At 44.4% G+C, this 27,083-nt stretch overlaps 1 protein-coding gene across 17 annotated transcripts in view; it reads right to left on the reverse strand.

Annotated features, from left to right (window-relative positions):
* LOC118396254 (FERM domain-containing protein 4A-like) overlaps nt 1–27,083 on the reverse strand; it is a 232,967-nt gene that overhangs the window by 95,610 nt on the left and 110,274 nt on the right. For 15 of the 17 annotated variants that reach the window (XM_052465817.1, XM_052465818.1, XM_052465816.1 and 12 more), the window contains exon 2: nt 4,427–4,492. In XM_052465817.1, coding sequence (XP_052321777.1) covers nt 4,427–4,492 — 66 coding nt within the window. Of the gene's footprint in view, nt 1–4,426; nt 4,493–9,715; nt 10,291–27,083 lie in introns of those variants that run through there. The other 2 variants (XM_052465821.1, XM_052465820.1) reach the window with 2 other exon arrangements.

Genomic DNA, 27,083 nt, shown 5'->3' on the forward strand with positions numbered 1-27,083 from the left:
ATAAACAGACACACAGGATTGTCAATGTTACCGAAGATGGTTAGGAGGAAAAGGGAGGGAGAAGGGTGCTCCATTGTTGTGATGACACTGCTATGTAGAAACTAGGGATACCCGATATATCGGTAAACATATTGGAATCGGACGATATTAGCTAAAAATGCCAACATCGGTATTGGCCCGGTGTCTAGTTTAACGCAATGTGCAAAACCGATGTCAAAGCTGACGTGCAGACCTATATAACGTAGGTACACGATGTTATGACGCCACCCAAAATGTTGCGCTACACGTGCAACACAGCGTTCCTAACCTAGCCCACAATGTCTGCTGTGTGGATCGAGCAGTCAACAAGTCGAACAGTCATTTGAAAGAGTAAGAACATTTCAGCGAGACAACTCAAAGGCGAAATCCATTAACACCAAGATAATGGCATTCATTGCCCTCGACAATCAACCGTTCTCTGACGTGGGTGATGTTGGCTTTCTCGACTGGTCGAGCACCGTTACACACTACCAAGTGAGCTATTGTTCAGATGTTGCCCTACCGGTATTACACAGTAATAGCGTCACTGCTATTAGCTTCACGACATACTATGGAACGCCGTTTGGGTCTTTGCGTTTCAAAAAAGATAAGCTTTTAATTTGACACGTCAAGTAACACAGTTTTATTATAGAATGCTGTGTCTTCTAAATTTGCACGTGCAAGTCAAGCAGCACCACTACTATCAGTAGCACTGTCAAAGCTGCACAAAAAAGTCTGCAAACAAGCAAACACCGGCCACAAACAATGAGTTTACAATACCGCGTTGGAAAGAAATCATTATTTGTTTGACCGCAACTTCTGGGGTAGCTTGTTAGCTTGGTACCTAGCTCGCACCAATACAACCTGCCTGAAAACAATGACCAGTAGAAACTGCCGTCATTTTCATTATTCTTAGCAATTTAGGAATCCTTGTGATGTAGCCACTTGTTGTTCGCCTATTGAAATTGAACTTCAGTTCATGAAAATAAATAGCTAGCCAGCTACTTAACCCTGTTGCCCAAAGCTAACATTATAAGCAGCCAGCTAGCTTCATCTGTCTAGTGTGGATTGACCTGAGTGGGTTCTGTGTTGTGAAGCTCGCCACAATAAGGATTAGGCACAATAGTTACATTTTCAGTTTGCCTTCAAAATAAAAGTACCTCTTTGAAAGTGATGCAGAAGGTCACAATTGATGGAATCATGCCATATTTAGACTAGATAACGTTAAACAAGGTTGGAATGTGAGGCAATTAAATGGTGTATCAGTCTACTCGGTGACACTCACAGAACACAACTGTGAAGAGTTTACGCAAATATTAGCATTGTAGCTCTTATTGCGGGACTGTGACTGTGTGAAAGCACCTCGCCAGTCAGCCAATACTAGTAATACAATAACAGTGTGTATTGACATTCAAATTGCATTGTACAGCTTTACCTAAGGATTGGGGATCAGTCTACTCAATACCCAATATATTTTTTCCCAACGTCCTCAGACTTATCAGACTCCAAAACATCCACGCAGTATTGTTTTTCCTCGGGAATAGTGTTCATACACATAGGTTGACAAATGTGATAAATGTGGCTCAATACACAGTTGTTTCAGAGTTCCGCAATAAGAGCTACGTTCTCTGGGTGTCACTGTGTAGACTGATACCCCATGTCATTGATCCACAATCCATAGGTAAGGCTGTGCAATAAGTATGTCCCCAATGCAATTCTAAAGTATAATACATCATGTGTGATTTCAACAGATTTTGTCAAATTAACAAATTATTGTCTTTTGTTGAATTTATATAAAAACATTCCAACCTCGTCTAGCATGATCTATTCAATTATGGCATATTTATACTACTTGTATTCATTTACATCACTGTCAATGACATACTTTTATTTTGAAGGCTGACCACAAAGTCCACTTTTGTGGCTAGTCCTTATTGTGGCTAGCTTCACAAAGATGGGTCCGCCCACCATTAATCAAATAAGAACTGTCTTGTAAATTAGGGTTATTTTAGATGATGACACCTAGCTATATAGTTAGCTAGCTAACTACAGCTTCTGAAACAGACAATGTCATTTTGCTATGTTTTTTGGGAAGAACATTGTTTGCATCCATGAGCTAGCTAGCTTTTTTTATGACCAGCACTGTAGGTGCGCGAGACAATTTTACCAGATTCATAGCATACGTATCGATGAATCGTTGTGACATATAAAAATGTGAGTGATAGTGTAATCAATGTGTAATAACTACGTAAAAAATGTATGAACACACGTAAAATGATTATGTGACGTGCAGTCATGTTCACGTCCTGATTGGTCAATAAGCTTATTTGACACGTCAAATAGTGTTATTTAACACTTCAAATAGTGTTATTTGACATGTATCTTTTTTAACATGCCAAGACCCAAACGGCGTTCCATAGAAATCCTGGTTGAGAATGAAACGACTGAGCAAATGAACAACGAAACAGGATAGCAAGTAACTGAAAAAAATTGGTTTTGATTATGTTTTTCTGGTAATGGGGACATACGTAAATACCAACAAAATAACTTTTGGTCAGTGTGGTGTGCGTGTGTGTGTGTATGTGTGTGTGTGTGTAATCTTAATTTAACGAGGCAAGTCAGTTAATTAAGAACAAATTCTTATTTACAATGACGGCTTACTCCGACCAAGCCCCGACGATGCTGGGCCAATTGTGCGCCGCCCTATGGGACTCCCAATCATGGCCGGATGTGATACAGCTTGGATTCGAACCAGGGACTGTGGTGATGCCTCTTGCACTGAGATGCAGAGCCTTAGACCGTTGCGTCCATGTGTGTATGTTAACTATTTAACTGTACTAGAATGCTTAAAAGGCCACAAAACATTTAAATATTGGTTATTGGTATTGTTTTTTTGGGCAAGGAAAATATTGGATTTCGGTATCAGCCAAAAATGTCATATCGGTGCATCACTAGACGTGACGCTTGGCATTCAAGCCAAAGAGTTCAATCTTGGTTTCATCAGACAAGAGAATCTTGTATTTTAGGTGCCTTTTGACAAACTCCAAGAAGGCTGTCATGTGCCTTTTACTGAGGAATGGCTGCCGTCTGGCCACTCTACCATAAAGTCCTGATTGGTGGAGTGCTGCAGAGATGGTTGTCCTTCTGAAAGGTTCTCCCTTCTCCACAGAGGAACTATTGTGGTCTGTCAGAGTGACCATTGGGTTCTTGGACAACCCTGACCAAGGCCCTTCTACCCCCATTGTTAAGTTTGGCCGAGCAGCCAGCTCTAGGAAGAGTCTTGGTGGTTCCAAACTTCTCCCATTTAAGAATGATGGAGGCCACTGGGTTATTGGGGACCTTTAATGCTGCAGAAATGTGTTTGTACCCTTCTCCAGATCTGTGCCTTGACACAGTCCTGTCTCAGAGCTCTACAGACAATTCCTTTGACCTCATAGCTTGTTCTTTGCTCTGACATGCACTGCCAACTGTGGGACCTTATATAGACAGGTGTGTGCCTTTCCAAATCATGTCCAATAAATTGAATTTACCACAAGTGGACTCCAATCAAGTTGTAGAAACATCTCAAGGATGACCAATGGAAACAGGATGCACCTGAGTTCAATTTCGAGTAAATAAGGTATTTATGTTTTAATTTATTTATACATTTTCCAAATATCTAAAAACCTGTTTTCGCTTTGTCATTATGGGGAATTGTGTGTAGATTGATGAGGGGTAGATTGATGAATTAATTGAATCCATTTTAGAATAAGGCTGTATCATGACAATACGTCTGAATGCACTGTAAGGACAACTCAGCATATGCTATTCTGTTCTTCTGAAATAGGCTACATTTTCTACATAGCATGTTTCTTTAGACCTGTCTAAAATAAATGATGGATTTATTGTGACGGTGTAGGTTATATTAAATGGATGTACAGTATTAGACATTTTAAAATGGGCTAGCCAGAAGATGCTAAAAGTGTTTATGTTAATGAACTGTCAATTAGCGTGAGACCGGCAGTTACTTGCATGACAATCACCGGCTGACAACATTTCATGACCGCCACAGCCCTAGTCTGAACCAGTCCTTATTACAGAGAGGGTAGGGACAAGGGGTAGAGGTTAGGAGACATAGTGGGTTGAGAGTCACAGTTTGGGGCATCATTATGACTGACCAACTGGATTTCTTGACGAGAGAGGGTGTGTGTGTGTTTGTGAGAGAGGGTGTGTGTGTCTGTGAGAGAGGGTGTGTGTGTCTGTGAGAGAGGGTGTGTGTGTCTGTGTGGAAGGATCAGGTGAGCAAAAGACAGTGCAGTGTCATCCAGTTAGCAGTAACTGAGCCCGGATAGAAGAGCTTACACACACACTGCGACGCAGTCTCCTTATCCCTCCTCCTTAAGTGTGTGTGCATGCGTGGTGTGTTTACCTGTACGAGGAGCTCCAGCTTCCTGTCGTCCAGGAGATGGACCTGACATCGCCGCCCCTCTGTCATCTGAGTGAAAGGAGAGAGATGTGTTAGGCTCTGAACATGGATTAAAATGGACGACTAGAAAAACCTTAAACCAAGTTTATTCAACCCACTGGATGCTTCAGCTGCTAACACACGTGTACATTACCAAATAGGCATTTATATGCAAAACGAGATTAGGGATGTAACTTCACAGAACTGTCCATCTGTTTCCCATACTGCCTAAATGTTGTCTTTGCGGTTGAACGGTCTGGTAGCAGTTCCTCTTCATCCGGCCACTTCTCCGTGATGTTTATAAGTGACCTCCTGTTCACCGTACTCAGACTTTGGACATACACGACAGTTCAAAAGTTTGGGGTTTTTGTCCACTAAAATCATATCAAATTGATCAGAAATACAGTGTAGACATTGTTAATGTTGTAAATGACTATTGTAACTGGAAACAGCTGATTTTTAATGGAATATCTACATAGGCGTACAGAGGCCCATTATCAGCAACCATCACTCCTGAGTTCCAATGGCACGTTGTGTTAGCTAATCCAAGTTTATCATTTTCAAAGGCTAATTGATCATTAGAAAACACTTTTGCAATTATGTTAGCACAGCTGAAAACTGTTGTACTGATTAAAGAAGCATTTACAACTGGCCTTCTTCACAACTCATCAGCATTTGTGGGTTCGATTACAGGCTCAAAATGGCCAGAAACAAAGACCTTTCTTCTGAAACTCGTCAGTCTATTCTTGTTCTGAGAAATGATGGCTATTCCATGCGAGAAATTGGCAAGAAACTGAAGATCTCATGCAATGCTGTGTGCTACTCCCTACACAGAACAACACAAACTGTCTCTAACCAGAATAAAAAGAGGAGTGGGAAGCCCCGGTGCACAACTGAGCAAGAGGACAAGTACATTAGAGTGTCTAGTTTGAGAAACAGACGCCACACAAGTCCTCAACTGGCAGCTTCATTAAGTAGTACCCGCAAAATCCCAGTCTCAAAGTCAACAGTGAAGAGGCAACTCCGGGATGCCGGCCTTCTAGGCAGAGTTCCTCTGTCCAGTGTCTCCGTTCTTTTGCCCATCTTAATCTTTTATTTTTGTTGTCTGAGATATAGCTTTGTCTTTGCAACTCTGCCTAGAAGGCCAGCATCCTGGAGTTGCCTCGTCACTGTTGACGTTGAGACTGGTGTTTTGCAGGTACAATTTAATGAAGCTGCCAGTTGAGGATTTCTGAGGCGTCTGTTTCTCAAACCAGACACTCTAATGTACTTGTCCTCTTGCTCAGTTGTACACCGGGGCCTCCCACTCCTCTTTCTATTCTGGTTAGTGCCAGTTTGCGCTGTTCTGTGAAGGGAGTAGTACACAGCCAACATGAACAGGAATTATGCCCCTATTTCAGATTACTCTTGACATTTTTCTTACGCTGTACCCAATGATTTATGAAAACTTGCTTGTTAGGTCAAGGTCCTCATAGTGGTTTTATAGACATGTTTAATATGTTTTATATACACACTTTTTTAGAATATTTATGAAATGCATATTGTTATATTTGGTAGCACTTATCTGTTTTTCCTTTGCCTCCAACCCCATTGGATGCGTGGACTAGATGTGGGTGGGGCCAGGTCTACAGAAGTGTGCTAATTTATTATTATTATTATTATTACTAATTTAAAAAACTCACAAAAGCTCTGACGAAGGCCCTGAGGCCGATACGTAAAGCTTATTAAAGACTGTGACACTATTTTTTCTCAGTAAAACATCTTAAAACTAGCGTTGCAATATGGATTCAACACTAATCATGCACTAATAACCAAAAAACTACAAATCACAAGTGAACATGTGAACAAGGGCATGTGGTCTTTGCTCCTCCTCTCAGCATAGAGCACACAGACACACGCAGTGCTGTAGAATGTTTAAATTCATCTTAGACTTAACAAGGTTAGCTGAGCTGAAACCACAATAGACCAATAGATTATATTTCCTGTGTGTGCGTGTGTCTTCCTGCTGGATATATCTGACATTCCTCTCCTAAAGGGGGAAGTCCACCAACAGCTAGACAATCAGAGCATTAGACAGACAGACCTTTCTTTCTCTTTCCCTCCTAGTCCACTGTATTATCTTGTGTTCATAATGTGTCTGTGTGTGTCTGTGTGTTAGCCAAAACTGGCATTACTACGCTGCCAAGTTTGGGTGTAAACATTGGAGCAGGTGGAACGACAGTACATCAGACTGACACACACACACACACACTATCCTTTCCAACACAATGTTGCTAATCTGCAACTGTCTGTTATTGTGTTGTACTGTATGTGGGAGTGTTTTTGTGTGTGTGTACATGCATACATTATTTGTGTGTCAGTGTGTGCATATGTGAGTGTGGGTGTGCGTGTTAGTGTGTGTGTATGCACGTGTATGTGTTGAGCACATGTGGACTGTCTTTGCAGTGTAACAGGAAGAGGAGACCCTGAGGAACACAAACTCTTCAGGCCCTGCCCACATCCTCACATCTGGGGGGAGAGGAGGGAGGGAGAGGAGGAGGAAAGGGGGACAGGGGGAAGAAGGAGGGGAAAGACTGGGAGAGAGAAAAGCCATAACCCATCTCACCCCTTTGGGGTTCTTGTGCTATGTGTCCTAATGTGTTTTTAATGTCCTTCCTATCTCCAAAACATGTCACGTCAGACACACACACACTGGTGTGTTTGTTCTCTATAGTTGTCCATCTCCAAATCACACACACACACACATCCAGTAGCCCCTTCAGACACAGTAGCATGTTACACACACACACACACAATGAGAGCGAACTTGGGACTGCCATGTGAAATCATTGGTTTTTGAATGGCTAGCAGGCTTGTGAATTCCTTTTAGCCAGGGGAGCCCTTTTCCACCCCTAATGTTTTCCAGAGACAGCAAGACAGTGGACCGAGGGCAGGTGGACAGTCAGCCATCACCTATTGATAAACACTCTGAGTCATCCCCCTGGCACCTGGCATAACTCTGCTGGCACACCTCTTATAACATAGGATCACTATACCAGATGTTCGTGTGACTTTGTGTGGGCAGTGGGTACACCTCACCATGTGCTCCAATATATCAGTAGGGTGAGAGATTGGAGGTGAGAATTGGCAGCGGACTGAGGACAGAGCGAGACAGAGAGAGAGAGGGATAGTTCAGCACTATGTCAACACACATCCCTGTGTGAGTTCTGCCCTTAGGCTGCTGCCAGTGTGTGTGTGTGTGTGTGTGTGTGTGTGTGTGTGTGTGTGTGTGTGTGTGTGTGTGTGTGTGTGTGTGTGTGTGTGTGTGTGTGTGTGTGTGTGTGTGCGTGCGTGCGTGCGTGCGTGTGTGTGTGTGTGAGTGTGTCTTTAGGCTGCTGCCAGTGTGTGTGTGTGTGTGTGTGTGTGTGTGTGTGTGTGTGTGTGTGTGTGTGTGTGTGTGTGTGTGTGTGTGTGTGTGTGTGTGTGTGTGTGTGTGTGTGCGTGCATGCGTGTGTGTGAGTGTGTCTTTAGGCTGCAGGCTCCAGCTTCCTTTGATGGGTTTTGTGTCCCTCCCATTCTGTTTAGAGTGGCTGCACCCACACTCACACACACCCTCCACCTCTCCCAGGAGCTGTCTTCTCCATCCTCCTAATAATAGGACAACCTTTGTCATCTGAAAGTAGGTTTTCCCATATATTAGTGCTGGTACCTCTACTAGCCTACAGTGTGTCTCAATCCACAGTCCGCTTTGTATATATATATATATTTTTTTCTTTTACTGCTGCTCTTTAATTACTTGTTACTTTTCTCTTATTCTTATCCTTATTTTTTTAACTGCACTGTTGGTTAGGGGCTCGTAAGTAATGCAGAACTATAGGTCACTCCCCAGTTCCTGGAGTTTAGTTCTCCCACATACTCAGAATGTAGGGTTATATGAGACGTCTGTCAGCCATAGTCTGGTCTGTGTGTATATTCTCCCCCAAATGACTCTTCTGCTTTCCCAAGATTCCTGAATACCAGTCAGTTCATGCTGCCTGTCCAAGATCTCCCTGTCTGGACAGAGATAGATTAGGATAGAGATCACTGGCCAAAAATCTGCTGACCCCTGAGACCTGCAGTGCAGACAAAGATACTGCTGCAGCAAGCAAACACTCACACACACAGAGACAGCGGGCTGTTTTATCCACATACAGGCAGCATCCATTTTCTCTCTCTGTTATAATGAACTACACCAGTGAATGAGGAAACTTTGCTTGAGGCACTAGGGGAGAATATACACCACAATAACAGGCAAAGTTACAAATCACTGGCTTAGGGCTATCTGTTTGGGAATCCCATTCCAAGGAGGAAATGGTCATTAAAGCTATACAATATTCAGTGATATAAAAATAGTATTCACTGAGAATCAAAGGCTACAACATGCAACAAAGTGTTTACACTTGCCACAGTAAATGGTTGTGAATGTTACCAAAAACATATATAACATTAGGTCATTTATAAACTACACTATCAAACTCGTCAGATAACCTTCCATTCACAGTACAGAAACATCATGAGACAGATCAAATCTACGAGGAACACAAGACCATTGTTGTTAAGAACCGGATATTTCCATAACACAATTACTACAGCAATTGAAAGTGGAGTCTACATGGACTGTCTGGTTATGACAATAACTATCTGTGACTGTAGCTGACAGGTTTGACATGTTACCTTGTAACATTATTAGGCTAAAGCACGAGTTGAAGCACAGAACGTTCTTCTTGTATCATTGTGTATCATATGCATGCTCTCTTTACACGCGCACCGTACTTAACACTGTAATAACACAACAAATCACATGGGGAAAATAGCCACGATGCCAGTCAAGTGACTGGAGCAGCATTGTGAGGTTGAATCGGTAAACAGGCTGTAGCTAGGCATAACATTAGTCAGAATGATTCAGTCGCCGAATTTTCTTTACCCATAACGAGACAAGTTTGAATGCATCCCTTGGTAGGCTAGAGGATGGCTGTCTCTGGTCACATCGGTGGACAGGGCAGAAATTATAGCTGGTTTGCTGAGCTAACGTTAGTTGGCTAGCTATTTCATTTTAGATAGGCTATTCGGTTCTAGCCTACCCAGCGATATGTCAAAACACAATCCCGCATTTTTCGGGAATAGACTATTTGGACCATGTTAATTTACACCCGCACACATGGTCGAATAAAGGATGAACGCGGCCGACGTTTTGATATGGGGCGATACAGCAGAAAGGCAAAGATCGACGTTTACCTTTGAAAAATGTCGGGGTCGCTCAGACATAAAAATCCCACACGGATGTTTTAGATTTGTCGAGCCCGAAATAATCCCAATAAAAAATGCATTAAATCCAGTTGGTAAAATCCTTGTTTCCCCGGACTAGAACGGCATCAGCATCCATGCAATAGTGACCGGTGCAACTCACACAGGAGAAGAGTTGCAACCTGATTCCCGTTTTCCGTTAAACCGGTCTGACAACGGAGCCAAGACATCCCATCTCCTTCTGAACAAGCTCTCTCCCACACACAACGCAGCGACCCTGGCCCGCTTCCAACCAGTAGAGCTGCACCGTTCAATGGCTCATCCTCCCACCGAAACAGAGGGCTTCTCCCCGGCTACTCAGACCATCCGACCCCCTCCTCTCTCCCTGGCGACTCCAGCGCCTAGCAGAAACGCTATGAAAATGCAGAGGGTGGCTGTCCCAAAAGAAGACAGAGCGGACAGATGGAATTAAATAATAATCTCAAACGGTCTGTTTTAGTCAATTAAGCCACACAATTTGGTTTTCTTCTCCTCGCCCTCTTTCCTCTACCCTGTTCTGAAAATACGGGAATAATGGAGGCAGGCTGTGGGGGCGGGGAGAGAGTAAAGGGGGACATTTCTTTCTGCAGCTCGCAGTCATGAGAAACTGCAGATGGCTGTGTGTGTGTGTATGTGTGTGTGTGTGTGTGTGTGTGTGTGCGTGTATGTCTGCGCCTGTGTGCTGAGAACAGCCGAGGAACGACCTACAAACAGACATCTGGATATGCACACCAGGAGCCCAAAATCATCTGGGAAGGGTCTCTCTCTCTCTCTCTCTCTCTCTCTCTCTCTCTCTCTCTCTCTGTCTCTCTGTCTCTCTCTCTCTGTCTCTCTGTCTCTCTCTCTCTCCCTCCCCCCTCTCTCTCTCTCTCTCTCTCTCTGTCTCTCTGTCTCTCTCTCTCTCCCCCCCCCTCTCTCTCTCTCTCTCTCTCTCTCTCTCTCTGTCTCTCTCTCTCTCCAACAATTCAATTCGATTTCAATTTAAGGGCTTTATTGGCATGGGAAGCATATGTTTACATTGCCAAAAGAATACAGACAGCTGCTCCTCGAACATCTCATTCCAAAATCATGGGAATTCATACGGAGTTGGTCCCCCCTTTGCTGCTATAACAACCTCCACTCTTCTGGGAAGGTTCCCGCTAGATGTTGGAACATTGCTGCAGGGACTTGCTTCCATTCAGCCACAAGAGCATTAGTGAGGTTGGGCGTTTAGGCACGGCTTGCAGTCGGCTTTCTAATTCATCCCAAAGGTGTTCAATGGGGTTGAGGTCAGGACTCTGTTCAGTCAAGTTCTTCCACACCGATCTCGACCAACCATTTCTGTATGGACCTTGCTCTGTTGCTGAAACAGAAAAGAGCCTTCCCCAAACTGTTGCCACAAAGTGGGAAACACAGAATCGTCTAGAATGTCATTGTATTCTGTAGCGTTAAGATTTCTTTTCACTGGAAATAATGGGCCTAGCCCGAACCATAAAAAACAGCCCCAGACCATTATTCCTCCTCCAACAAACTTTACAGTTGGCACAATGCATTGGGGCAGGTAGAGTTCTCCTGGCATCCGCCAAACCCAGATTTGTTCGGCGGACTGCCAGATGGTGAAGCGTGATTCAGCACTCCAGAGAACGTGTTTCCACTGCTCCAGAATCCAATGGTGGCGAGCTTTACACCAGCTTTACACCCATTTCATGAAGCCCCTGACGAACAGTTCTTGTGTTGACGTGTTACGGTTTTCATGTGGTGAAGGAGAGTCGGACAATCACCCACAACACAACCAAAAAATATGGCTGCCTAAATATGGTTCCCAATCAGAGACAACGATAAACACCTGACTCTGATTGAGAACCACTCCGGACAGCCATAGACTCTGCTAAATCACCCCACTAGCTACAATCCCACTATATACCAAAACCCCAAGACAAAACACACCACAATACAAAAACCCCATGCCACACCCTGGCCTGACCCAATACATAAAGATAAACACAAAATACTTCGACCAGGGCGTGACATGACGTTGCTTCTAGAGGCAGTTTAGAACTTGGTAGTGAGTGTTGCAACCAAGGACAGATGTTTTTACGCGCTTCTAGACTCGGCGGTCCCGTTCTGTGAGCTTGTGTGGCCTACCACTTCGTGGCTGAGCTGTTGTTGCTCCTAGACATTTCCACTTCACAATAACAGCACTTACAGTTGACCGAGGCAGCTCTAGCAGGGCAGAAATTTGACGAACTGACTTGTTAGAAAGGTGGCATCCTATGACGGTGCCACGTTGAAAGTCACTGAGCTCTTCAGTAAGACCATTCCACTGCCAATGTTTGTCTATGGAGATTGCATGACTGTGTGCTCTATTGTATACACCTGTCAGCAACGGATGTGACTGAAATAGCCAAATACACTGATTTGAAGGGTTGTCCACATACTTTTGTATATATAGTGTATGTTTACATTGCCAAAGCAAATTAAATAGATAATAAACAAAAGTGAAATTACAAAACAAAAATAATAGTAAACATTACACTCACAAAAGTTCCAAAGGAATAGAGACATTTCAAGTGTCATCTTATGGCTATAAACAGTGCTGTAACGATGTGCAAATAGTTAAAGTAGAAAAGGGAAAATAAATAAACTCTCTCTTTCTCTCTCACTCACTTCCGCTTCTTTTCCTGCTGGTTTCTAAAACAGTTCTCCTGGTTAGCTTATGGGTTTGGTTTGGGCTGGCTATAGATGCCTGGCCGTTAAACTGCATCTCATTCTGAATTACCTAAATTTGTGTTCACTGTACAGTTGGAGAAACCATTAGAACTACAGAATTAATTAGTTATTCATTCTCTAACACAAGTGTAGGTCTCTTTTAAAGAATTAAATGGCCATAATATTATTGACTATTTTGGCCCATTCTGTGTGTGTGTCTATCTGTTGGTGGGTGGCCTTGTCTTATGCTGGTGGCATGACAGTTTAAGCCATAGTAGGCTATGTGCAACTGTCTTCTTGCTTATCCAGATGACACAATAGACCATGACTATATCATACAGCTGTCCCCATAGAGACACGAGGGCTATCATATAGGATGGTTGAACGTTAGTGACTATAGGTCTGTAATAACATGCCATATGTCCTGGTATCATACTGGTTAAGCTACTCACTAGTTTGAATGATGTTTGTGTCAAATATAACAACACTTGCTGTACCACAGAGTGATGTACATCTGTTGGCACCATGACAGTAACATTATAAAGAGCATCATCAGTAGAAAAATGTTGTCTTAAAACCTTTGGCGTCAACATGGTGCATTAAAAGCCCAGATTTTAGTTTGCAGAATATGGTGTCTATGGTATCTACTGTAGAGGACAGAAGAAAGGAAAGATGTGTATCCTTTTTCTGTTAGGTCTCTGTGTTTCTGGGTATTTTTGGCCTGTTCCAGACACCGGAAACTAGCCTGTCCAACTTAAATATCACCAGATGACTATAACTTTGGCCAGATACTTACTCTTACTCTGTCTCTCTGTCTCTCTCTCTCTCTCTCTCTCTCTCTCTCTCTCGGTCTCTCTCTCTCTTTCTCTCTGTCTCTCTCTCTCTCTTTCTCTCTGTCTCTCTGTCTCTCTCTCTCTCTCTCTCTCTCTCTCTGTCTCTCTCTCTGTCTCTCTCTCTCTCTCTAAATACATACCTCTCTTTATTGGCAGTGTTACTATCACAAGGGTCCCGTTGTTTAGCTAAGACAAGAGAGTTATGGAGTGAGGGAGGAGAAGAGGGAAGGAGAGAAAAAGAGAGAGGGTGATATGAGTGGAGAAAGGAGTAAGGGACATAGGGAAATAATAAAAAAGGAGAGGGTAATGGGTAGGGAAGAGAGGAGGACCTGGAGGAACCCATTATGCACTGGACCTATTTCAACGGAACTGGGTAATAATGACAGTAAAAGCCAGTTGAGGGTAGGAGCCATTAAGAGAGAATTTGTGTAGGGATATGGGGAGTTTGGAGAGAGGTGGGTAGTGGTGGAGGATTGGTGGTAGTGATTAGGGGTCTAGGTTAGAGGTCATCTATATTTGTGGAATGTGATATAAACCGTGCTGAACAGTTAATGAAAGCAAGATGGATACTCTTTAAACTCAGTCTGTAGGCTACACACATGCACGCACGCACGCACGCACACACACACACACACACACACACACACACACACACACACACACACACACACACACACACACACACACACACACACACACACACACACACACACACACACACACACACACACACACACACACACACACACACACATGTACAAGCAAAATCAGAAAACATACAGGATGTGAATGATGTACAGAGACTCCATACAGTATATATTGTTCCAGAGACGTCTCAGGGAGGGTCACAGAGCAGCCAGGAATGTATAGAAAAATGACTGACTGGGAGCGATCTGTTTTGTTTGTGCAAGTGTGTGTCTGCATGTGTGTGTAAGCTCCACTCACCATCCTGTGAGTGAGTGTGGGAGTGAAATGTGTTTCTAGTTAAGTTCTGAAAATCAGAAACACACAGAGATACAGTATTTCTATAGCCAAGTCTGCTTTGTTCTCATTTTACGACATAGCTCTATTCCCAAAGCTTTCCAAAACTACACTATTCCCAAAGCTTTCCAAAACTACACTATTCTCAGATCTTTCCCAAACTACGCTATTGCCAGATCTTTCCTAAACTACACTATTCTCAGATCTTTCCCAAACTACGCTATTACCAGATCTTTCCTAAACTACACTATTACCAGATCTTTCCTAAACTACACTATTACCAGATCTTTACCAAACTACACTATTACCAGTTATTTCCTAAACTACACTATTCTCAGATCTTGCCCAAACTACGCTATTACCAGATCTTTCCTAAACTACACTATTACCAGTTATTTCCTAAACTACACTATTCCCAGATCTTTCCTAAACTACACTATTCTCAGATCTTTCCTAAACTACACTATTACCAGATCTTTCCTAAACTACACTATTGCCAGATCTTTCCTAAACTACACTATTACCAGATCTTTCCTAAACTACACTATTCCCAGATCTTTCCCAAACTACGCTATTACCAGATCTTTCCTAAACTACACTATTACCAGTTATTTCCTAAACTACACTATTACCAGATCTTTCCCAAACTACGCTATTACCAGATCTTTCCTAAACTACACTATTCCCAGATCTTTCCCAAACAACGCTATTACCAGATCTTTCCTAAACTACACCATTCCCAGATCTTTCCCAAACGAGACTATTCTCAGATCTTTCCCAAACTACGCTATTACCAGATCTTTCCTAAACTACACTATTACCAGATCTTTCCCAAACTACGCTATTACCAGATCTTTCCTAAACTACACTATTCTCAGATCTTTCCTAAACTACAATATTCTCAGATCTTTCCCAAACTACGCTATTACCAGATCTTTCCTAAACTACACTATTACCAGATCTTTCCTAAACTACACTATTGCCAGATCTTTCCTAAACTACACTATTACCAGATCTTTCCTAAACTACACTATTCCCAGATCTTTCCCTAACTACGCTATTACCAGATCTTTCCCAAACTACGCTATTCCCAGATCTTTCCCAAACTACGCTATTACCAGATCTTTCCTAAACTACACCATTCCCAGATCTTTCCCAAACGAGACTATTCTCAGATCTTTCCCAAACTACGCTATTACCAGATCTTTCCTAAACTACACTATTACCAGATCTTTCCCAAACTACGCTATTACCAGATCTTTCCTAAACTACACTATTCTCAGACCTTTCCTAAACTACAATATTCTCAGATCTTTCCCAAACTACGCTATTACCAGATCTTTCCTAAACTACACTATTACCAGATCTTTCCTAAACTACACTATTGCCAGATCTTTCCTAAACTACACTATTACCAGATCTTTCCTAAACTACACTATTCCCAGATCTTTCCCTAACTACGCTATTACCAGATCTTTCCCAAACTACGCTATTACCAGATCTTTCCTAAACTACACTATTACCAGTTATTTCCTAAACTACACTATTCCCAGATCTTTCCCTAACTACGCTATTACCAGATCTTTCCTAAACTACACTATTACCAGATCTTTCCTAAACTACACTATTACCAGATCTTTCCTAAACTACACTATTACCAGATCTTTCCTAAACTACACTATTACCAGTTATTTCCTAAACTACGCTATTACCAGATCTTTCCTAAACTACACGATTCCCAGATCTTTCCCAAACTACGCTATTACCAGATATTTCCTAAACTACACCATTCCCAGATCTTTCCCAAACGAGACTATTCTCAGATCATTCCCAAACTACGCTATTACCAGATCTTTCCTAAACTACACTATTCCAAGATTTTTCCCAAACGAGACTATTCCCAGATCTCTCCAAAACGACACTATTCCCAGATCCTTCCCAAACGAGACTATTCCCAGATCTTTCCCAAACGAGACTATTCCTAGATCTTTCCCAAACGAGAAAATTAAATTAAATTTACATCATATGTACACTTCAACTATGACAGACAAAATTAGAAAAAAAATCCAGAAAATCACATTGTAGGATTTTTAATGAATTTATTTGCAAATTATGGTGGAAAATAAGTATTTGGTCACCTACAAACAAGCAAGATTTCTGGCTCTCACAGACCTGTAACTTCTTCTTTAAGAGGCTCCTCTGTCCTCCACTTGTTACCTGTATTAATGGCACCTGTTTGAACTTGTAATCAGTATAAAAGACACCTGTCCACAACCTCAAACAGTCACACTCCAAACTCCACTATGGCCAAACAAAATTGTAGACCTCCACCAGGCTGGGAAGACTGAATCTGCAATAGATAAGGAGCTTGGTTTGAAGAAATCAACTGTGGGAGCAATTATTAGGAAATGGAAGACATACAAGACCACTGATAATCTCCCTCGATCTGGGGCTCCATGCAAGACCTCACCCCGTGGGGGTCAAAATGGTCACAAGAACGGTGAGCAAAAATCCCGGAACCACACGGGAGGACCTAGTGAATGACCTGCAGAGAGCTGGGACCAAAGTAACAAAGCTACCATCAGCAAGGGCATTGAAGATGAAACGTGGCTGGGTCTTGAAACGTGGCTGGGGCGGCAGCATAGCCTAGTGGTTAGAGCGTTGGACTAGTAACCGGAAGATTGCGAGTTCAAACCCCCGAGCTGACAAGGTACAAATCTGTCGTTCTGCCCCTGAACAGGCAGTTCCCACTGTTCCCAGGCCGTCATTGAAAATAAGAATATGTTCTTAACTGACTTGCCTGGTTAAATAAAGGTAATAAATAAATAAATAAATAAATAAATAAATAAATAAATAAATAAATAAATAAAATAAAATTACAATGATCCCAAACACACTGCCCAGGCAATGAAGGAGTGGTTTCGTAAGAAGCATTTCAAGGCCCTGGAGTGGCCTAGCCAGTCTCCAGATCTCAACCCCTTAGAAAATCTTTGGAGGGAGTTGAAAAGTCCGTGTTGCCCAGCAACAGCCTCAAAACATCACTGCTCTAGATGAGATCTGCATGGAGGAATGGGCCAAAATACCAGCAACAGTGTGTGAAAACCTTGCAAAGACTTGCAGAAAACGTTTGACCTCTGTCATTGCCAACAAAGGGTAACAAAGTATTGAGATAAACTTTTGTTATTGACCAAATACTTATTTTCCACCATAATTTGCAAATAAATTAATAAAAAATCCTACAATGTGATTTTCTGGATTTTTTTTCTAATTTTGTCTGTCATAGTTGAAGTGTACCCATGATGAAAATTACAGGCCTCTCTCATATTTTTAAGTGGGAGAACTTGCACAATTGGTGGCTGACTAAATACTTTTTTGCCCCACTGTATATAGATATACATACTTTATTTTAGAATATACCTTTATTATTCCCCGCAAACCCTACCATCCTTCCCCCAATAAATACTTTTTTGCCCCCCTCTATATATATATACTTTTAGTTAACAGACATTTCCTAAACTTTCCTCTCCCCAAATCAAATCAAATCAAACCAAATCAAATGTTATTTGTCACATACACATGGTTAGCAGATGTTAATGCGAGTGTAGCGAAATGCTTGTGCTTCTAGTTCCGACAATGCAGTAATAACCAACAAGTAATCTAACTAACAATTCCAAAACTACTGTCTTATACACAGTGTAAGGGGATAAGGAATATGTACATAAGGATATATGAATGAGTGATGGTACAGAGCAGCATACAGTAGATGGTATCGAGTACAGTATATACATATGAGATGAGTGTGTAGACAAAGTAAACAAAGTGACATAGTTAAAGTGGCTAGTGATACATGTATTACATAAGGATGCAGTCGATGATGTAGAGTACAGTATATACGTATGCATATGAGATGAATAATGTAGGGTAAGTAACATTATATAAGGTAGCATTGTTTAAAGTGGCTAGTGATATATTTACATCATTTCCCATCAATTCCCATTATTAAAGTGGCTGGAGTTGGGTCAGTGTCAATGACAGTGTGTTGGCAGCAGCCACTCAATGTTAGTGGTGGCTGTTTAACAGTCTGATGGCCTTGAGATAGAAGCTGTTTTTCAGTCTCTCGGTCCCAGCTTTGATGCACCTGTACTGACCTCGCCTTCTGGATGATAGCGGGGTGAACAGGCAGTGGTTCGGTGGTTGATGTCCTTGATGATCTTTATGGCCTTCCTGTAACATTGGGTGGTGTAGGTTTCCTGGAGGGCAGGTAGTTTGCCCCCTGTGATGAGTTGTGCAGTCCTCACTACCCTCTGGAGAGCCTTACGGTTGAGGGCGGAGCAGTTGCCGTACCAGGCGGTGACACAGCCCGCTAGGATGCTCTCGATTGTGCATCTGTAGAAGTTTGTGAGTGCTTTTGGTGACAAGCCAAATTTCTTCAGCCTCCTGAGGTTGAAGAGGCGCTGCTGCGCCTTCTTCACAACGCTGTCAGTGTGAGTGGACCAATTCAGTTTGTCTGTGATGTGTATGCCGAGGAACTTAAAACTTGCTACCCTCTCCACTACTGTTCCATCGATGTGGATAGGGGGTGTTCCCTCTGCTGTTTCCTGAAGTCCACAATCATCTCCTTAGTTTTGTTGACGTTGAGTGTGAGGTTATTTTCCTGACACCACACTCAGAGGGCCCTCACCTCCTCCCTGTAGGCCGTCTCGTCGTTGTTGGTAATCAAGCCTACCACTGTTGTGTCGTCCGCAAACTTGATGATTGAGTTGGAGGCGTGCGTGGCCACGCAGTCGTGGGTGAACAGGGAGTACAGGAGAGGGCTCAGAACGCACCCTTGTGGGGCCCCCGTGTTGAGGATCAGCGGGGAGGAGATGTTGTTGCCTACCCTCACCACCTGGGGGCGGCCCTTCAGGAAGTCCAGTACCCAGTTGCACAGGGCGGGGTCGAGACCCAGGGTCTCGAGCTTGATGATGAGCTTGGAGGGTACTATGGTGTTGAATGCCGAGCTGTAGTCGATGAACAGCATTCTCACATAGGTATTCCTCTTGTCCAGGTGGGTTAGGGCAGTGTGGAGTGTGGTTGAGATTGCATCGTCTGTGGACCTATTTGGGCGGTAAGCAAATTGGAGTGGGTCTAGGGTGTCAGGTAGGGTGGAGGTGATATGGTCCTTGACTAGTCTCTCAAAGCACTTCATGATGACGGAAGTGAGTGCTACGGGCGGTAGTCGTTTAGCTCAGTTACCTTAGCTTTCTTGGGAACAGGAACAATGGTGGCCCTCTTGAAGCATGTGGGAACAGCAGACTGGTATAGGGATTGATTGAATATGTCCGTAAACACACCGGCCAGCTGGTCTGCGCATGCTCTGAGGGCGCGGCTGGGGATGCCGTCTGGGCCTGCAGCCTTGCGAGGGTTAACACGTTTAAATGTCTTACTCACCTCGGCTGCAGTGAAGGAGAGACCGCATGTTTTCGTTGCAGGCCGTGTCAGTGGCACTGTATTGTCCTCAAAGCGGGCAAAAAGTTATTTAGTCTGCCTGGGAGCAAGACATCCTGGTCCGTGACTGGGCTGGGTTTCTTCTTGTAGTCCGTGATTGACTGTAGACCCTGCCACATGCCTCTTGTGTCTGAGCCATTGAATTGAGATTCCACTTTGTCTCTGTACTGACGCTTAGCTTGTTTAATAGCCTTGCGGAGGGAATAGCTGCATTGTTTATATTCGGACATGTTACCAGACACCTTGCCCTGATTAAAAGCAGTGGTTCACGCTTTCAGTTTCACGCGAATGCTACCATCAATCCACGGTTTCTGGTTAGGGAATGTTTTTATCGTTGCTATGGGAACGTCATCTTCGATGCACATTCTAATGAACTCGCACACCGAATCAGTGTATTCGTCAATATTTTCATCTGACGCAATACGTGGTTCTGTAGCTCAGTTGGTAGAGCATGGCGCTTGTAACGCCAGGGTAGTGGGTTCGATTCCCGGGACCACCCATACGTAGAATGTATGCACACATGACTGTAAGTCGCTTTGGATAAAAGCGTCTGCTAAATGGCATATATTATTATATTATATATTACGAAACATGTCCCAGTCCACGTGATGGAAGCAGTCTTGGAGTGTAGAGTCAGCTTGGTCGGACCAGCGTTGGACAGACCTCAGCGTGGGAGCCTCTTGTTTTAGCTTCTGCCTGTAGGCAGGGATCAACAAAATGGAGTCGTGGTCAGCTTTCCCGAAAGGGGGGCGGGGCAGGGCCTTATATGCATCGCGGAAGTTAGAGTAACAATGATCCAAGGTTTTACCACCCCTGGTTGCACAATCGATATGCTGATAAAATTTAGGGAGTCTTGTTTTCAGATTAGCTTTGTTAAAATCCCCAGCTACAATGAATGCAGCCTCCGGATAAATGGTTTCCAGTTTGCAAAGAGTTAAATAAAGTTCGTTCAGAGCCATCGATGTGTCTGCTTTGGGGAGGATATATACGGCTGTGATTATAATCGAAGAGAATTCTCTTGGAAGATAATGCGGTCTACATTTGATTGTGAGGAATTCTAAATCAGGTGAACAGAAGGATTTGAGTTCCTGTATGTTTCCTTCATCACACCATGTCCCGTTAGTCATGAGGCATACGCCCCCGCCACTCTTCTTACCAGAGAGATGTTTGTTTCTGTCGGCGCGATGCGTGGAGAAACCCGTTGGCTGCACCGCATCGGATAGCGTCTTCCCAGTAAGCCATGTTTCCGTGAAGCAGAGAACGTTGCAGTCTCTGATGTCCCTCTGGAATGCCACCCTTGCTCGGATTTCGTCAACCTTGTTGTCAAGAGACTGGACATTGGCAAGAAGAATGCTGGGAAGTGGTGCGCGATGTGCCCTTTTTCGGAGTCTGACCAGAACACCGCCTCGTTTCCCTCTTTTTCGGAGTCGTTTCCTTGGGTCGCTGCATGCGATCCATTCCGTTGTCCTGTTTGTAAGGCAGAACACAGGATCCGCGTCGCGGAAAACATATTCTTGGTCGTACTGATGGTGAGTTGACGCTGATCTTATATTCAGTAGTTCTTCTCGACTGTATGTAATGAAACCTAAGATGACCTGGGGTACTAATGTAAGAAATAACACGTAAAAAAAACAAAAAACTGCATAGTTTCCTAGGAACAGAACAACAGTTACTAAAACCAGCACAGAGAGACTGACTACTGAACACCTATGAATCAGCTATTACACTGTAATACTTAATACCTATAGGGATACGTTACTTCTAATCAATGTCTGTCTAATGTTTTAATATGCTTGAACAGTGGTGTAAAGTCAAGCTCCATACTCAATCTGTAGTGTAGAAATCTACTGGCCTCAACCCTACATACATGGGACAGATAGGCACCATCTCACTGCTTATACTTAAGAAACGTTTAAACTGTAAGTACCAGTCATGTTTTAGGGAAGACCCAGATGCAGACAGTGTCGAAGTAACACAAGTTTATTACTAGAACAGGGCGCAGGCAAAATGACAGGTCAAGGGCAGGCAGAGGTCAGTAGTCCAGATCAGAGTCGAAAAGGTACAGAACAGCAGGCAGTCTCAGAGTCAGGGCAGGCAGAGGTAAACAATCCAGTGTGTTGGGACAAGGTGCAGGATGGCAGGCAGGCTCAGGGCCAGGGCAGGCAGAATGGTCAAAACCGGGAACTAGAAAACAGGAACTATAATCAGACAGGAGCAAGGGGGAAAATTCTGTATGGCTTGAAGAACAAAGGAACTGGCAACAGATAAACAGAGAACCCAGGCATGACTCGCTTAATATGGAATCGGTCAGATGACGCAGATGCTATATTACAGGGCTGTTTTTCTAGCACAGACTGGAATATGTTCCGGGATGCCATCTGATGGCATTGAGGAGCATACCACATCAGTCACCGGCTTCATCAATAAGTGCATCGATGACGTCCCTACCCGTAACCGAAATACCCCAACCAGAAGCCATGGATTATAGGCAACATCTGCACTGAGCTCAAGGGAAGAGCTGCCGCTTTCAAGGAGTGGGACTCTAACCCGGACGCTTATAAGAAATCTTTCTAAATCTCGATGTGAGCAAGACCTTTAAACAGGTCAACATTCACAAGCCAGACAGATTACCTGGACGTGTACTCTGAGCATGTGCTGACCAACTGGCAAGTGTCTTCCCTGACATTTTCAACCTGTCCCTGGCTGAGTCTGTAATACCTACATGTCTCAAGCAGACCACCATAGTCCCTGTGCCCAAGAGCATCAAGGTAACCTGCCTAAATTACTACCGACCCTGAGCACTCACATCTGTATTCATGAAGTGCTTTGACAGGCTGGTCATGGCTCACATTAACACCATCATCCAAGAAACCCTAAACCCACTCCAATTTGCATAACGCCCCAACAGATCCACAGACGACGCAATCTCTATTGCACTCAACACTACCCTTTACCACTGGGACAAAACACCTATGTGAGAATGCTGGTCATTGCCTACAGCTCAGCGTTCAACACCATAGTGCCCTCAAAGCTCATCAGTAAACTAAGGACCCTGGGACTAAACACCTCCATCTGCAACTGGATCTTGGACTTCCTGACGTGCCGGCCCCAGGTAGTAAGGTTAGGCAACAACACATCTACCATGGTGATCCTCAACACAGGGGCCCCTCAGGGGAGTGTGCTTAGTCCTCTCCTGTACTCTCTGTTCACCCCCTCGTGTACTCCCTGTCCAACACCATCATGAAGTTTCCCCACGACACAACGGTGGTAGGCCTGATCACCGACAACGATGAGACAGCCTATAGGGAGGAGGTCAGAGACCTGTAAGTGAGATGCCAGGATAACAACCTCTCCCTCAACATGATCAAGACAATGGAGATGATCGTGGACTACAGGAAATAGAGGACTGAGCACGCCCCCATTCTCATCGACAGGCTGTAGTGGAGCAGGTTGAGAGCTTCAAGTTCCTTGGTGTCCATATCACCAACAAACTACCATGGTCCAAACACACCAAGACAGTCATGAAGTGGGCAAGACAACGCATATTCCTTCTGAGGAGACTGAAAAGATTTGGGTCCTCAGATCCTCACAATGTTATTCAGCTGCACCATCAACAGCATCCTGCCTGGTTGCGTCACTGCATGGTATGGCAACTACAGAGGGTAGTGCTTCCGGCCCCGTACATCACTGCCTGGTTGTGTCACTGCATGGTATGGCAACTGCAGAAGGTATTGCTTCCGGCCCAGTACATCACTGCCTGGTTGCGTCACTGCATGGTATGGCAACTGCAGAGGGTAGTGCTTCCGGCCCAGTACATCACTGCCTGGTTGCGTCACTGCATGGTATGGCAACTGCAGAGGGTAGTGCTTCCGGCCCAGTACATCACTGCCTGGTTGCGTCACTGCATGGTATGGCAACTGCAGAGGGTAGTGCTTCCGGCCCAGTACATCACTGCCTGGTTGCGTCACTGCATGGTATGGCAACTGCAGAGGGTAGTGCTTCCGGCCCAGTACATCACTGCCTGGTTGCGTCACTGCATGGTATGGCAACTGCAGAGGGTAGTGCTTCCGGCCCAATACATCACTGCCTGGTTGCGTCACTGCATGGTATGGCAACTGCAGAGGGTAGTGCTTCCGGCTCAGTACATCACTGCCTGGTTGCGTCACTGCATGGTATGGCAACTGCAGAGGGTAGTGCTTCCGGCCCAATACATCACTGCCTGGTTGCGTCACTGCATGGTATGGCAACTGCAGAGGGTAGTGCTTCCGGCCCAGTACATCACTGCCTGGTTGCGTCACTGCATGGTATGGCAACTGCAGAAGGTATTGCTTCCGGCCCAGTACATCACTGCCTGGTTGCGTCACTGCATGGTATGGCAACTGCAGAGGGTAGTGCTTCCGGCCCAGTACATCACTGCCTGGTTGCGTCACTGCATGGTATGGCAACTGCAGAGGGTAGTGCTTCCGGCCCAATACATCACTGCCTGGTTGCGTCACTGCATGGTATGGCAACTGCAGAGGGTAGTGCTTCCGGCTCAGCACATCACTGCCTGGTTGCGTCACTGCATGGTATGGCAACTGCAGAGGGTAGTGCTTCCGGCCCAATACATCACTGCCTGGTTGCGTCACTGCATGGTATGGCAACTGCAGAGGGTAGTGCTTCCGGCCCAGTACATCAATGCCTGGTTGCGTCACTGCATGGTATGGCAACTGCAGAGGGTAGTGCTTCCGGCCCAGTACATCAATGCCTGGTTGCGTCACTGCATGGTATGGCAACTGCAGAGGGTAGTGCTTCCGGCCCAGTACATCACTGCCTGGTTGCGTCACTGCATGGTATGGCAACTGCAGAGGGTAGTGCTTCCGGCCCAGTACATCAATGCCTGGTTGCGTCACTGCATGGTATGGCAACTGCAGAAGGTATTGCTTCCGGCCCAGTACATCACTGCCTGGTTGCGTCACTGCATGGTATGGCAACTGCAGAGGGTAGTGCTTCCGGCCCAGTACATCACTGCCTGGTTGCGTCACTGCATGGTATGGCAACTGCAGAGGGTAGTGCTTCCGGCCCAGTACATCACTGCCTGGTTGCGTCACTGCATGGTATGGCAACTGCAGAGGGTAGTGCTTCCGGCCCAGTACATCACTGCCTGGTTGCGTCACTGCATGGTATGGCAACTGCAGAGGGTAGTGCTTCCGGCCCAATACATCACTGCCTGGTTGCGTCACTGCATGGTATGGCAACTGCAGAGGGTAGTGCTTCCGGCCCAATACATCACTGCCTGGTTGCGTCACTGCATGGTATGGCAACTGCAGAGGGTAGTGCTTCCGGCCCAGTACATCACTGCGGCCAAGCTTCCTGCCATCCAGAAACTTTGAAATAAACATTGTACATAACATACATGTATACATTCAACAGTTCTATGCCTGTGATGGCGTTTCACCCTATAATCCCCTTTTGATTAACATCCTATAGAGAGCTATACATTTAAACTCACCTCTGAATCCACTACTGCAGTCTGTACTTTAGGGATAACCCCAACCATATCATATTTGGATTGAGTAACATGCTTTACAACTCAGAAGGCCCTAAAATTGCCTTAGTCATACACTATTCTCTCTGCTACCACACGGCAAGCAGGAACGGAACGCCAGGTCCTGGTCCATAAGGCTCCTGAACACCTTCTACTCCCAAGCCATAAGACAACTGAACAGCTAATCAAATGCTGCTGCTACACACTGTTTATTATCTATTATCTATGCATAGTCACTTTACCCCTACCTTCATGTACATATTACCTCAATTTAGTACATCTTTTTCTTAACTCTTATTCTTCTTAAAACTCTATTGTTGGTTAAGGGCTTGTTAGAAAACATTTCACGGTAAGGTTGTATTCGGTGCATGTGACATATAACATTTCATCTGAGCTGGTGAACATACAACTCTAGGTTTGAGACACAAACACCATGGTTTGCCTTACAGGTATTAGGTAAGGTAAGAACATGAACCGTCCACCTGAGTTGTCAGAGAGACCTGAGTCACAATTAATACAGAACCATTTGACTATGAGAACAAATATATCATAACACACACAAACACACACGTGCACATTGTAGACAAACCGTTATCTTAACGATTCATCAGACATTTCAATAATTGCAAGAAACTGAACTGTAGTATAATATGTCATGTCTGGTGAGTATGTGGTATAAGTAGTAAAAAAGCAGTAGAATGTAATCATATAAGGTGACTGATGTTTCTTACATCACTACTGGAATGTCTGACAACAAGTACCATCATTATCAATGGACTCTCTCTCTCTCTTTCTCCCTATTCTCTTGGTCGCTTCCTCTAATGCTGTAACTGTGTAGCTGAAATAACTGGGTCACACGCACGCGCACGCACACACACACACACACACACACACACACACACACACACACACACACACACACACACACACACACACACACACACACACACACACACACACACACACACACACAGACACACAGACACACAGACACACAGACACACAGACACACACACACACACACACACACACACACACACACACACACACACACACACACACACACACACACACACACACACACACACACACACACACACACACACACACACACACACACACACACACGTGGCCTGGAGTCATATTTAATACAGCAAGCTGTAGAACAAGGCCAGAGCAAATGTCTCCTTGTATCACGTCCAAGGAGACAAAAGTTTTTCTGCACCCAGTGCTATGATACTGCATCAGTGTGTGTGTCCATGCATATCTGTATAGTTTGCATGTGTATGTGTTCATGCGGTGTGCCACACCACCCAGAGTAGCACTGTGCCATAGTTATGCCAGGAAGGGTCTGTCTCTTTTTGTGGCCCTGCATGGACCAGTCTGAGCGTTGGATTGTATCTGTGCGTGTATCTGTGTGCGTGGGTGTGAGTGTGTCCATATGGATGTCCACTTCTCCCTCTGTCACTGCCCTATTTATGGGGAGATGAGGTGCACCCTTGAGCCCCAGCCACAAAGGATTAGTCCACTCTGTCACTCTAGAATACCCCTCTGTGCTCCCTCCAAATACCAGCTTATCACATACACTCATAGGCACACACACACCTGCCTTCTGCTAAAACTGCCCAAACTCTAAAGTGAGGAATGTTGGGGTTTATTGATAACACCAGCGGTCCTTCTGACTGGGTGTTAATTTGTGCGTGTTTATGTCTTAGGCCACCATGCATCTGCTCTGTGTTTAGGAGGAAACTGATCTCAGAACCATCAGGTGATCTGGACCAACAAAACAGAGAGTGAGACAGAA

This window comes from Oncorhynchus keta, chromosome 17 (assembly GCF_023373465.1).
Source record: "Oncorhynchus keta strain PuntledgeMale-10-30-2019 chromosome 17, Oket_V2, whole genome shotgun sequence".
NCBI classification, from domain to species: Eukaryota; Metazoa; Chordata; class Actinopteri; order Salmoniformes; family Salmonidae; genus Oncorhynchus; species Oncorhynchus keta.